Below are 14101 nucleotides of genomic sequence, written 5' to 3' on the forward strand. Positions count from 1 at the left end.
ATATCAATAATTTCTGAACTTACCACAAAATAAGGGGCTGTTTAATTATCAAATGTTGACTGGTTTAAAGCCTAAAAATTGCGTCTCTTCTTTTCTTCCTCTTTCAGATGTGATTCTGGTTACCTGGAAACTAGACCCATAAACAAATCCACATATGAAAAACAAGTGCGCTCTCTCTAGTGGCTTATATGGTCATCACATTCTCAGTGAGCCTCGGAGCTGGTGTGATTTAAAGCTGGCTTTTTTATTTATTTATTTATTTAATTAATTTTATTCGCTACTTTAGGCAACTGAACTCACACAGTATGAATAAAAATGAAACACAATATGGAAACTAGACATATATGTTATGTGGTCACCACTCCATTTGACCAAACTGTATTAGAAATGTTCATGTGAAAAATGATTACATGGGCAGCACATTACATAAAGCAAAGAAAAACCTGTTTTACCAATGTAAATGTGTTCAAAATTTAGGTAAACAGGAAATAACTGGTGTGCTTGGCACCATATTCTGTGATTCAAGACAAATACACAAGCCTATAAATTAAACAACAGGTCTTGATCCATTCAGAACATGAGAGAGGAACCAATGAAAGAATGAAAACAGACTGAGAATCAGAAAGACACATGAAATAGAGAAGAGCAGAGAGTGTGTGAGTGTGTGACATCTGCTTTAAACACTGAAACTCTCAGTCCTCAATGATCTGACATTTATTGAAGAAAACCAGAAAGCCATTGTCAAAAAGACAAAATACCAATGTAAATCAACAACTAATGACCAAAAGCATAAAGAGATGAAAGCTTAGACTGCACAACAAAAGAGAATCAAATATCATGAACTGCTCTGAACTGTACTTTGCATGACTGGTCAAACAAGATATTTCGACACACAATCCAGGATACCGAGCACTGCTGGGAATAATAATGAGTCACAAGCAGTTCAGTTCTGGTGAGGAGATATGATACATCACAAAGATATGCAGCACCAGCTTTCAACATCATGATTGTTCTTGACTGCTGAGGAGCAAAAGGAAGAACTGTGGGATATTGTGAGATGGATAAAGGATCAATCCTAATCTCAAAGTTTATAAGTAATTTGGTTTGAAATCAGTGATCAACTACTGTGGAAAATGTCTATATTAATAATAATAAGAGACGGTTCAACAGAAACTACCACAGATGTTTACACTGTCCCCAGCATTTAGACACATTCACAACAAGAACAATATTTTTGAGTATGACTATTACAATAATTATATTGTTGGCCAAACCAACAGGCGATGGAACTTGAAACCATAGTATAGAAACACAAAGCGTTGGATTAGGACCGGATAAACTCGGCATTTAATAGTGGCGGTTACGAGGCTTCATTCATCACAGATGTGCGTCGTCACACACCGCCAGCCCTCATCGTCTTTGTGCCTCCTCTCTCTCACACACTTCTGTTGGGAGCCTGGTGAAGTACAGCAATTAAAGGGACATGGTGATGCAAGAATAAAATAAATGTGCATATAAAATTAGACTAAAATCAAGATGCAAGTAGTGAGTAAGTGTAAATATTAGCAATGATGACAACTGTCTTTTTCAGGTCACGCCACATTAATGCAGCATAGACCACATAACTTTCTCCAAGATTTAGTTAGACAATTAAGACAGTCCGTAACCTTTTGTTTGCTAATGTCTGGGGCATTGCAACAGACCATTATGTCAGTAAATGGACAGCTTGTTAAATGCTTTCCTTTTCATGCACTTCGTCATTGATATTCCATGACAGAATCACCAATATCACCATAATGACACAAAAACAGATGATGATCAAGACTCGATGTCTCTCCTTGAAGGATAGCTTCGGTTGAACCGTTTCAAATGGTCCAAATGGTTCAAACGGTTTAACGGTCAGAGTAACTTTAGCTGGGACGACACGCAGTGGGACAGAAGGCTCTTCTGGGATCACAAATGGAAAGAGATCCTTCCCAGCAGGCACTCCAGTAATGTTGGCAAACAAGCAATCATTAGAAGTGTCATAAAAACTCACATTCCTCCACCATCCTCCCTTCATGTCATAGCAATCCTCTAGCCTCACTCGCACTACTTGGGGATTCGTCTTCAGCTTGAAGAGTAGTGTTGTGCTCAGGAAATGGTACAAGTATCCATCCCGTCTGAGACCCCAGAAGCCGTTCTCAGGGGTCAGAGGTTGAGTAGGAGGTTTTCCTTCCGATCCAAAACACACTCCTAGTGTCCAGTGGCGACTGTTTCCCACCTCGATTTCCCATGTGTGAACGCCATCACCATATCCCACACTTCCCAACACCATCCGGTTCCTGTGCAGACGAAGAGCTTTGTGCTTGTCCTGCCGATGGAAACATGATGAGGTCACAGAGGTCAGATCATCGGACACAGAGACGTCTGGTGGAGCAGCGTTTGGGTTCAGGATCACGGGATCTGGAGAGATTAGAAGAAGAGATCATATATCAGCCAATTTAATGGAAACACACTACAGGCAAATCCATCGTTTTTATTGCACTTGTCAATTTGGGGATGTTTGGGAGATTTTTTTTGGAGTTTTGCTTCCATAACACTTTATCTATTTACTTTTACAATACTTATCTTTAAAATCTGTTTTCTCAAAATGCACTTCTGCAGCATGCTGTCATACAGGTGATTTACTACAGTTTCTGTCTGTGATAATAGACAGCATGGCTCATCAACAGGGTATGAATGTGTCAAATCCCTCTGAATCTGAGGCATGACCTGCAGTCAACCAATCCGGACACCAGTCCAGTTACATTCAGATAGTAGGGGTGCTTTCACACTAACACTTTTTTGCAAAATCTTATTCATACAATTAGGCATACAAATAGGGGTGTGCGATATCACGATTTTTGATCGTGGACGATTAAAATGTCTCCACGATGTGCTTTTGAAGAAATATCGTAGTATCGTAGATTCTACCAGTTGCTGTTCTGGCGCCTCTGTCCCAACATACTGTACAACGCGATGTTTATTCACATCAAATGTTATAGGACACTGCAGTTCACAAAAGTTCATAATTTGTTTGTGCTTTAATGCCTTGTCAGTTAAACATTTAATTTGCGTGCTGATGCACTGTTCTAACGTGTGCGTTTCTCAGCGCGTACACGTGAAGCTCACATGCACTAAAAGCCTGTCTACCAGCGCCTGAATACTGGACTAAGTTATCTTTCAAGTGTTATTGTGCTAATACTGTCAAATACACACAAGGTTTACATAAAGTCGGTTATGTCTAAAGTGAAAGCAAACTTTGAGAGAAAATCTGCTTGTCAAATGCGTGTATATTAGACGCGTCGCGTGCAGCTCTTAAAAGAGACCGTAGCCTAATAGTAAACATGCTGCCACTTGTCCTTAAAGAGATAGTTCACCCAAAAATATATACTATGGAAGTCACTGGGGTACATCAACTGTTTGGTTACCCATATTCTTCAAAATAACTTTTTTCAACAGAAGAAAGAAACTTATTCGAGTTTAAAACAACTTGAGAGAGTAAATTATGACAAAGTAAATTTTGGGAGAACTATCCCTTTAATGCTAATTAAACAACAAAACACAAAGAGGAAATCACTCACTGCTCTTGACTGAGAACTTAAATAGCTTAAGTCTATGTTGTGTTTTATTTTCATATTTGTTCATTTAAACACTTTCTTAAATGCTACAGTTAAATAGGCCTACACCTACTGTAGCTGAAAACATTAAGCACTGTTTATTTCATTTGGACATTAGTGTGGCTGTAATGCTTAGTCACAAAATAGCAAAACCAACGTGAAAAAGAATCGTGATAAAATCGTGATTTTCCTGAAAAAATTGTTATATGATATTTTTTCCATATCGCCCACCCCTACCTACAAATCCCCTCTGTAAAAACCTTTAGTATGTCAAGGAAACAAACGTGAATTTTGAATCGGCTTCATCCAATGTTCAGTTTTCTATTCTGGAAATTTATGCAAACTGTCTCATTTACAAAAAAAAATTGTATTACAAGTCTGAAATGTTACATCTGTCTAATGTACAGTGATTAATCATTTGAGAAAGTATGGTGATATCTATTAGTTATTTTCTAGAAGTCTAGCACTCACAGTAAGGGCAGACGTCCTTCATCTTCTCCCACACTTGGTACTTCAAGTTGCCCAGATGTTTGGGAACATCAATACGAAACTCTGAACTCAGTTCTGCATCTGGAAGTGTGTATTTAGCTCTACACACACATACACACACACACAGCTCTCAGAGTAATGACTGGACTCAACTAAACTATTATATTTTTTTACTTAGAAACCAATAAGTACCTGTTCATTAGGCTGTTATAATTCTGTGAAAATGCACAGCTAGATTAGTGACTGTAATAAAATAACAAAACGTGTGAGTGTGTGAAGTGTATTCCCTCCCCCACCTGAAGGAAAGTGATGTCATCATCCTTCATTCCCTCCTCCACCTCTCGGAGTCTGTCTGAGAGTGAATGTATTCTGCCCTTCCTTCTCTTCTCCATCTCTCCTCTCTTCTGTTTCTCTTCTTCATTTAGAGCTGTTATCCTGCTCTCCTCCTCCTTTTTCAGGAACCGGTGGATTTTCTTAAACTCCTCCCTGATTCTTCTCTCTGTCTGCTGAACTTGAGACTGGGTGGGTTAAATGTTCATTTTTAATGTAATATTTGAATGTTCTCGTTTAATAACATGACCACCACCCTCCTGAAACTACATTAGAAGTTGTACGTGTCTGTGTGCAAAAAGGGATTTCCACATCTAGATTTAAACTTAATTTGCAATTATGTAAATGAATGTCTAATGATAGACCGTGTATCATCTGAACTGGCAGCTAATCTTGTTTAATTTGTTATATAACATCTGCATAAGCTTCAGTTCTAGACGTAAACAAACTGAAATGACTTCCGCACCGAATGGGACAGTATATAGACCTCCATTTGACACAACACTAATACACACATAATGTTAGACTTATTTTATGTATTTGTTCTTTATTTGTTGACAAACAATATCTACAAAGTCTTAAAAGTACAGTTCAGAGCATTTAATATGAAATATGAAACTACATAAAAAAAAATAAAAAAAAGTTTGGATTACAACTCTCCCCAGTTTTTCTACTGTAACCAGTTTAGTCCTCTACTGGAATCTGGCTAGTTTACCAACAACAACATGTCAATGGAATTCGTCACCTGATTGTAATCCGAGATCTTTGTATCTTGTGCTGCACCATTTTGCAATGACCACAAGCTCTTCTCGGCTGGACGAAGAGCTGCTTTCAGCTTCTCCTTTAAAGAAAAAAACAAAGAATTAGCATGCAGCATTCATTTAAAGAAAAGCGTATTTGGGTGGTTGACATATTTGGCTAAAAAAAAGTTTTAAAAAAAATCTCAAATGTAAGTCATGGAACTCATTGTGTTATATTCTACCAACTCTTAATATTTCCAAATATATATGTGGTATTGTAGATTTTGTCCTAAAATTTACATTTATTCACTAGTTTACTGTCTTAATGACTAAAAATGTCATATGGTGTGACATGAATGTTATTGTGTATTAAATTAAAAAGGGGTATAATGTGATAATTTAAGTAAATTTATCCTGATTCTTTACCATTACTATATAAAAGTATAGCATTTCTTATGTGCAAATATATTACATTTTGCATTATTTTAATTTATCATCACTCATAGAAAGACGTTTACTTGTAATCTTTCAATATACATCAAATTAATTTGGGAATACCTTGTTATAAAAGTACCAAAATGCTTGTAACCTTTGCTTGCACTATTCCCCATCTGTCACGTTGATGATTTTATGATTAATAACCAAAAAGCCTTAATATCTTTCAAAATTCTGAATGTCACACCAAATGACATGGTGTCACGCCATATGATGTCACGCCACACAACAATCTGCATGCAAAAATCTGTATTAGCTGCATTTAACAAACAACCCAACTTTTGACAAGTGAATCATTGTTTCATTTACAGCAAAAATCACAAAATTGTTTAAAACAGTGAGTTCTGCTCAAAGTAGCAAAGGATCATATGTTTATAACACATTCATTAATCCACTTACTGTATTCATTTGATGTTGCACTTTTTATTTTAATCTGCTGAATATTAACTACATGATTTCTAATAATCTTTATAGTAAATCATTGAACATTTTATTTATTTTAATGCATAAATTCATTTCAAAATGAGGATGAGTAAAACAATGACCGAACAGCAAGCTGATGTATAATTTCCTTGTTCTTTCTTTATTTGCATTATCTCACCATCTACTGAAATCTACCTCAAACTGAAAAAATTAATAAATAAATAAATAAATAAATAAAGGGAAACATTTGAGTGAGAAAATGCTGTAGTTTAACATGGATTCAGCTTGAAAATGGGATAGTAGGGAATCATCAAATTGAGTTGGTATAGATATTAAATGTGTACATAATATAGTATCAAAATGTGTTAAAAGGACGAAATATTCAATAAACTTAACTATTAGTTATGAAATATGTATCTAAGAGCATTATTTACGTATTTAAATGCAATTCATATCATATAGTGTGACAAAATAATCATATGGTGTGACAAGAAAACCCTGTCACACCTTATTATTTTGTGTCACACCATATAAGGTTTCATGTACTTAGCATGACATCAAGCAATGTGCTTTTATGCTAACATGCTAACTACAATATGACAATATAGTTTTGAAGGTAATTTTGACTGAAAAGTAATTTCATTTGGGCATTTTTGTGTAAAATGAGTCACACCAAAAGACAGCACAAAAGGGAACTGAAGCAGGAGTGCCGGATATACTTGATTTTTTTTAAAACATGAAGAGAGAAAACTCACATTGCTTTCAGTGTCCTTCTGAGGTGTTGCTCTTCCTCCTGAAAGGAGGAGGAACCCCCACACCTCAAAGGTCTCCAAACAATTGCCCGTTTAAAAAAAGGAATATGGCGTCACACCTAATGATATCCATTTTCGGGACAAAATGTTTTAGTTAAGAGCTGCTTCAAAATATTATGCCTGAACTTTTAGTCAAGCAGACTCACAAGTAGACATCTGGGATATCAATATATGATTGAATAAACAGAAAATGAATTCATTTTCTTGTTTTTATTCAAAATCAAAATTTGTGAAATGTGCTTGGCACAGTCACGCCATATGAGTTTATTCTGGTTTGGCTGAAAATTGTGAAAAAATAGAAGATTAAACCCATGAATGCTCTGTATGTCCATATAAAACAGCACTTTCTGAACAATGTCACCACAGTTTTTGATATATTTTTCTATAATTTACTTAACATTGACACATTGGACCAAAAAAGGCCATGTCATGTCAACCACCCATTTACTACAGTGTCTGTCTGTGATAGACACCCAATGGAGCCTCATCAACAGGGTGTGAATGAGTCAAATCCCTCTGAATCCTGCAGTAAACCAATCCAGAGCAAGTTACATTCAGATAGGAGTGCTTTCACACTAACACCTTTTTAACAGTGTCATTCATAAATAGGCCTACAACGCAAACACCATCATGGTGACACACGACTCTAAAATATGACCCTCACAACATTGCATGTTCATAAATAGAAATGTTACCAGACATCTAACGATGAGTTTTACTCGCATTTGTGTTAATTTTAGGACCAGTATACTCTCTCTCTCTCTTACACACACACACACACACACACACACACACACACTATCTCTCTCTCTCTCTCTCTCACACACACACCCACCCACACTATCTCTCTCACACACTCTCACACACACAATCTCTCTTTCTGTCTGTCTGTCTCTCTCTCTCTCCCCCTCACACACATACAGTCTCTCTCACTCTTACTCTCTCTCTTTCCCCCTCACACACACAGTCTCTCTCACTCTTACTCTCTCTCTCTCATACTCTCTCTCTCTCTTTCTCACACACACAGGCCTAAATTGATATTCCAAAAAGAAAAAGAATGTTAATTTAATAACGCTATATGGTATGCTGATGAAATGCTTAATTTCACATTCAACGTTCACTCACCTTTCGTTGTCGTACAGCCTGTTGTAGCGGCTGTATTCTGTGCCATTTGTACTCATGTTTCTTACACTCTGAACATAAAACCTGTTCATCCGTCTGACAGAACAGCTCAATTTTCTCTCCGTGTATCTGACAAACATGTTCTCCGTCCCTCTCCTTCCTCGAGTTGTTCTCTCTCAGGTAAGACTCACAGGTGTTCCTCAGGCTCAGATTGGACACCGGCGGCTGAGGTGAAAGCTGTCGACAGACGGGACAGTTTCTGGATCTGCTCGAGGTCCAGTGATCATTAATGCACTGACGACAGAAACTGTGACCACAGCTCAATAACACAGGGTCAGTGAAGAGCTCAGTGCACACGGGACACGACAGCTCTTCCTCCAGAGACATTTAAAAAGAGGAAAATACCATGCGTAGAGGAAACGCAATAACAAACCGAGATTTCACGCAGAGCAACTGACGGACCAGCGAAAACGCTGAGAGACTAAACAAACAAAACACTCCCTGATTTATTGACGTCATACTTTCATTGGTAGAAAAGTTTGACAAGTATCACTGGTATCAAAGTTATTTTGAACACAACAGGGGGCGCTGCGCTCACGATCATCTCAGAAACAGATTCAAGTCCCAAAACCAGAAGTATTAGTAACATTTTATAAATTACACATGAATACAAAACTATGCACAATACTTCTTAAAAAAAAAAGTCAACAAGTTTATGTGAGAATTAGGTTTAGGGTTGAGGCTAGTACATTTTTATAAACGTCTATATAGAGCCATGATACACCTATTTTGAAACTGTGGAAAATATTTTACATATTGTTTTACATAATTATATTTTTTATTTGTTATATTTAATTACTGTAATCTGGTAACTGATGCATATGGGCCAGGTTTTTTTTTGTGCAGGTGAATTGGCCTTAAATGCATGTATCTTGTAAAAAAAACAAAAAAAACAAAACAAACGGATTTCATCAATATTTAGATAGCATGTAGATGAACTAAACCTTAAAAACAATTAATAAGGGTTTCACAAACAAGACACTCATAAGAAAAACAGGAGCCAAACACATTATTCTGATAACCGTCTAATAATCTCTAAAAGATCAGGGCCCGGTTTCCCAAAGCGTTCTTATCTCTAAGTAGTTCTTAACCTCCCACACAGCAAAAGGACTCCGCAGCGGATCGGCCGCGGAGGTATCGCGGCTTCCGGAACGGACCCGTGAAACGGACCCGTATCGGCGTCCACTTGCGCGCAGTGACGGATCCGCAACGAAGGCGGATCGCGGATCCGCTGTGGCTCCGCGCTGCATCCGCTCCGCATCCGCGATTAAAACCTTGCATCCGCGGCGGGTCCTTTTGGGACCCGAAACGGACTCATAAAAATTCTGGCTCATCTGGCCCGGGTCCGTTTTGGACCCGTTTATCTCATTTTCAAAATCCCTTCTTTTCTTGCTGTAGGATTAACTAAACAATAGGATAAAACCCGAACTATCACTGGGTCTATAGCCTAGGCTACTACAGCAATATAGACCTATATTAAGCTTAAATCTGCATTGCCTTGTATTTTTAACCTAACAATATTGTAAATAGGCTTAACAGAAAAGTTTCAATACAAGACATCAATTTACTGTACACAAATAATCACTACTCAATGGAAATATAAAATTGACATTTACATTTATGGAAAGTTATAGGTTATAGCCTATTCTGTTTTCAAGTAGCCTATGTTGGCTAGGCTAATCTACATTAATTTTGTGGTCAAAACCTAATTTAGTGCTTTATATGCCTAGGTCTGTGCAAACATAAAATATTTTATCTATTAAGCTACAACTTCAATGAAATGCTGCACTATAAACAGCTAAAATATCAGAAAATGAATAACTGGTGAACGACAAGAAGTTCAATAAAAACATGGTTTATTACTCCTATTAATCAGTTTGTCTGGATGGAGGCGGGACACGTCTTCTCGTAGCCCGATCTGTCGCCAGGTTGAACCACCTGATTGCATGCTTGGTGACCTCCGCATCTGTAGCTGAGCGGGTCACAGTATTTTTTCTCACAGCACCTGTAATCAAACAGACAGATATGTTTATGTTTATGTAGCGTCCAAAGCCAAGTATGCTTACACAATACAATATATGAGATAGGTATTAAGGAGATTAAATTTAAAAAGAAACATGACTTAAAAAAGTTATAAACAGGGCTGTGGGGGTTAAAATAAGAGGTGGGTAAACTATGAATTCGTGATCAGGGTAAGGTGTGCCGCGCCTTTCGCTATCGGATGTTTAAAAAAGACATCCAAAATGTTCAAACAATATCAGTGGTATTCAATGGTTCCTTGATCAGAGCACATGTTGTATGTGGATAAATCAGCGTGGTATATTTAAAGTGTTACCAAAAAAGGACATCAAACATCAAAAAAGTCTATGGTATAGTAGCCAGTCTAAAAAAGGCTACACGGTCATATTGGCAAGACCGTTGCTGCGAGGCCGCCTTAAAATTTACAAACTATTTACTTTGTATTTAATATTACTTCGAATTATATACTTACTGAAAAGCAAGGTCTTTGTTGCCATTCTACTGAAGGGCTTTTTGTTATGAACACCCTTCCAGTTTATCTGATGGGACACCTCATCTGTGAAGAGCCTGCCCAAGATGTTCCAGGTCACCCTCTTCACATCCTGGCCTCCAATGGTGGCCAAAGAAGAAATCTAAAAGTCAAAGACATATTTTTTCAAATAGACAGCAAGGTAAACATTTCTAAGCTCAAGTTGAATTTAAAGGTGCATTTAAAATGTTTTGTTCCTTTTGAAAGTGTCCAGAAACGTAGAAAAAGATAGAAAACTTCTATGTTTCTACTTTTTCCATTAAAGAAAAAAAACTGGAAAACTTTTTCTTTTCTAAATGATGTTTTATTAACAAAGTTCGGGAGGAGCACGTTCAGATAATTAACACGAGTGGAGAGCACTAAGCAATCAATGGTAAAAGGTGTATATATACATTCAGCAGTCTCACCTCAATCCATTGACAGTTTTGCAGTATCCCTCCACCTCCACGGGTAGTTCACCTTTGCCATAAGCTGGTCTTGTTGCTGTTTAATGATTTCCAGCAGGCTTAGGATGTGTACCTCAGCTGCTGTTGACAAACATGAAATATAGCTAAAATGCAGTGTATAAAATATATCACGTTTCAGTGTTTATCCTCATTACTCATAATACTGACATTAGTTATTGACATTAGTTAATGACAAAAGTTATTGACAAAGTTTGAAGAAAACATGTAATGGTTGTATTTGTCAGTTATTGCTCACCAGAGCAGGGAATGGTATCGGTCATTCTTCCCCCTTGCCATGTTGGTCTATACGACAGGCTTGGGCAGGCTTCCTCTGTTCGCCGCATGTTGATGGCTGGTGCGGGGGGTGGAGGGAGTTGTGGAGGGACTGCCATTCCTAGCCCATAGTGAGGTGGGTGGTGTGCGAGAGGGGGGATTTTTTTTATTAAATGGTAGTCATCTGTTAACCATGACTGATAATACACATGGGTTATTTTCTATTCACTAATATTTCCGAAATCAGTCCCTACCTTGAGTATCTCTCCGCATGTTAAATGCCGGTGCAGGGAGTTGAGGTGGTGAAGGGTGTTGCTGTCCTGCCCCATGGTCAGGTGCTATGGGAGAAATGCTATGCTTGGCACTCGGCGAGATGGTGGCGCTGAAGGAATGGATACAAGGAGAGGGGAATATCTTTAGCACTAAGAATGGTAACCATAATATTAATATTATGATTTGTTATTTCAATGTTAAGAGATTATTCCTTACTCTGCCAGTGCAATTGGCTTGGGTTTGAGGCTTCAACTGATACACCAGGCAAGTTGGAAGGTTGTGGCATCCTCAGAGATGCAAAGTCACCATTTTCTGGCTCTTTTTCACTCTCATCAGAGTCCCCAAAACGATGGCTGTTAAGTAACCATTATGGTTATTGCAATCCCAAAATTGCCAAATATACATATAGTACAAGCATCTCTGGCCTATTTTTGAATGCTACGGGAAATAACCTTCCTATTACTGTAGAAACAAAACAAAAACAAGACAGAACACCCTTACACTGGCTTCCTGGCTCTTTTCTCTGGCAGCGCACCGTCCTGCTCTGCATCAGACTGTAGCTCAGAGGTGTTGCAGCCGGTCTGATATTGAGTCATAAGCCTAATGGCGTCTTTGTAGTTGTCTAAAATTGAAAATGTTAAAATGAACATGAGTTTCAAATTAGCTGTAGAGCTGCACATAATATTATTATTATTGATGATGATGATTTTAATAATTATTGTTATTGTCATCTTATTTAACCAGGTTGGTATCATTGAGAACACAAAATATATCTTACAAAAGAGACCTGGCCAAGAACATCATCAGTAGATATAAATGGAAAATTTTAAACACTACAAGGCAAAGACAATTTCATGTGCATTTTCAGAACATAGAAATAATACGTTATTCCAAGCAGAAGGAGAAGCAACCATGAAATTATTTTTAAACAAGAATTTTATGAATTGGCATACCACAAGTTCTGACGACCTTTACATCATATCTTGGCCAGTTTGGCTCATGCTTCTTCTTGTTAGCAGCTGCCCTTTTCACACGTTCAGTGCTCTTAAAGCTGGGCCAGTACACCATCCCGTCGTCGTACCAGTCAATTGGCACAACAGCAATGTACCGCTCGCTTGAAATTCAATTAGATGAAAAGGCATCCTTAATGTAGAAAGAAAGAAAAGGGGTATTTATTAATCATCAAAAAAAGAATAACATGGACTAAAGCATGCACAAGTGTCCAGTGGATGCCGCTTTTAGCCAGGCAAATAAGTTATTATATCAATTTATATACAATTTTAGCACATATTTAAATAAAATAGGACTTCTTCTATTAGTAATTATTTTATATTATTTGATTAAAAAAGCTTTATCAAATATAAATCAAGTAACGAAGATCATAGACATAATACAAAAAAAAAAAACATTAAGCTAAACTTGAAATTATAAATTTGTACATTTATAAATATAATTTATGAATGAGTGTACATGTTTGTTAAATAATGAAATATATGTACAGAAAGAAATGCCTAGTATGGCGTAATCATATTGTATATTTATTAAAATGTCGCTTGACTTCCTGATTGGTTGCTGCTACGTTGGACGATACTGATTGGATGCCACAAAATAGCAGGTCCCTCCTAATTTGGCAGGGCTTCCGGTTGGGCAGCTACCCATTTTGGCGGGCAGCTGTCCTGATTGGTTCAAGCGTCTGAGCCGCCTCGCCAAAGGTCCATGCAGTTGCTGCGCAACAGCCAATGACCGCGCTAGACACAGTTGCTGTGCAGCTTCACTGCGTTATTTAAAAATGTGGCTTCAATATTCTCGAGAAAAGGAGTTTTGCCTTACGCAATATACAAGAGACCTCTTGAAAGGGAACACAAATTTAATTGAGAAGGGTCATAGCACTTGTTGTCCTACTGTTAGTTTAACTGCTTTTATTTGTCTTATTTGTAAGTCGCTTTGGATAAAAGCGTCTGCTATGAATAAATGCAAGTCACAGGTCTTCAGCTGTTTATGAAAAGTCATAAAGTCGTAATTACACGACTGCAGAGCTGTCTGCTCTAACGTTACTGAATGGCGAGTACTACTTGTCACTCAATCTTATTTATATTAATATATTAGAATATATATAGGCAAAGTGACAGCGACGAAAGCCGCGACATGAAATCCGCACTCACGTGGGTCCCGTGGAGTATGACATGGAAAATAGCATTGTGGACACTGAATTTGATGAATTTACTGTTTATCAAACCCCAGACGACACAAGAAAGTTAGTGAACTCCACGTTAGTGAACTCTCTGCGGTCCCTCTGCCCGTGTCTCCCCGCTGCGGGGGAGACGCGCTCAAAACCAACATGAAAAACGTAGCTATGTTCACTTAGCGTTTTGTTTAGTTTTTAAACTGTGTAAAATGAGCGGTGACGTTAATCACATACAGTACCGTCAATTTGCTGGATGGTTTCAAG

The 14101-nt window shown here is 37.7% G+C and overlaps 2 protein-coding genes across 3 annotated transcripts in view; one reads left to right on the top strand and one right to left on the bottom strand.

Moving 5' to 3' along the window:
- The window catches only part of LOC311077597 (protein NLRC3-like), a gene marked incomplete at its 3' end in the record, with an annotated part of 522782 nt that overhangs the window by 151662 nt on the left and 357019 nt on the right, over positions 1-14101 (top strand). The gene's annotated exons all lie outside the window — the stretch shown is intronic.
- LOC311077618 (E3 ubiquitin-protein ligase TRIM35-like) lies at positions 676-8933 on the bottom strand. 2 transcript variants are annotated; one of them, XM_084106192.1, is made up of 7 exons: positions 8056-8933; positions 5206-5301; positions 4427-4648; positions 4323-4345; positions 4113-4231; positions 2039-2445; positions 676-1456 (listed from the first exon to the last, which is right to left on the bottom strand). In XM_084106192.1, exons 1-7 carry the CDS (start codon positions 8437-8439, stop codon positions 1436-1438), a joined length of 1272 nt encoding a protein of 423 aa, XP_083962318.1. In that variant the 5' UTR covers positions 8440-8933; the 3' UTR covers positions 676-1435. The 2 variants fall into 2 exon arrangements, with proteins under 2 accessions (XP_083962318.1, XP_083962317.1); XM_084106191.1 differs by having other exon boundaries at positions 676-2445; positions 8056-8931.

The sequence above is a fragment of the Abramis brama genome (assembly GCF_963993115.1).
Source record: "Abramis brama genome assembly, chromosome: 2".
NCBI lineage: Eukaryota > Metazoa > Chordata > Actinopteri > Cypriniformes > Leuciscidae > Abramis > Abramis brama.

Coding starts and splice junctions, on each gene's coding strand:
- LOC311077618 (XM_084106191.1), bottom strand. CDS start 8,439: ATGTCTCTGGAGGAAGAGCTGTCGTGTCCCGTGTGCACTGAGCTCTTC. Junction 4,346..4,426: donor ATGACATCACTTTCCTTCAG/GTGGGGGAGGGA, acceptor GCATTTTCACAG/AATTATAACAGCCTAATGAA. Junction 4,232..4,322: donor TATAACAGCCTAATGAACAG/GTACTTATTGGT, acceptor ATGTGTGTGTAG/AGCTAAATACACACTTCCAG.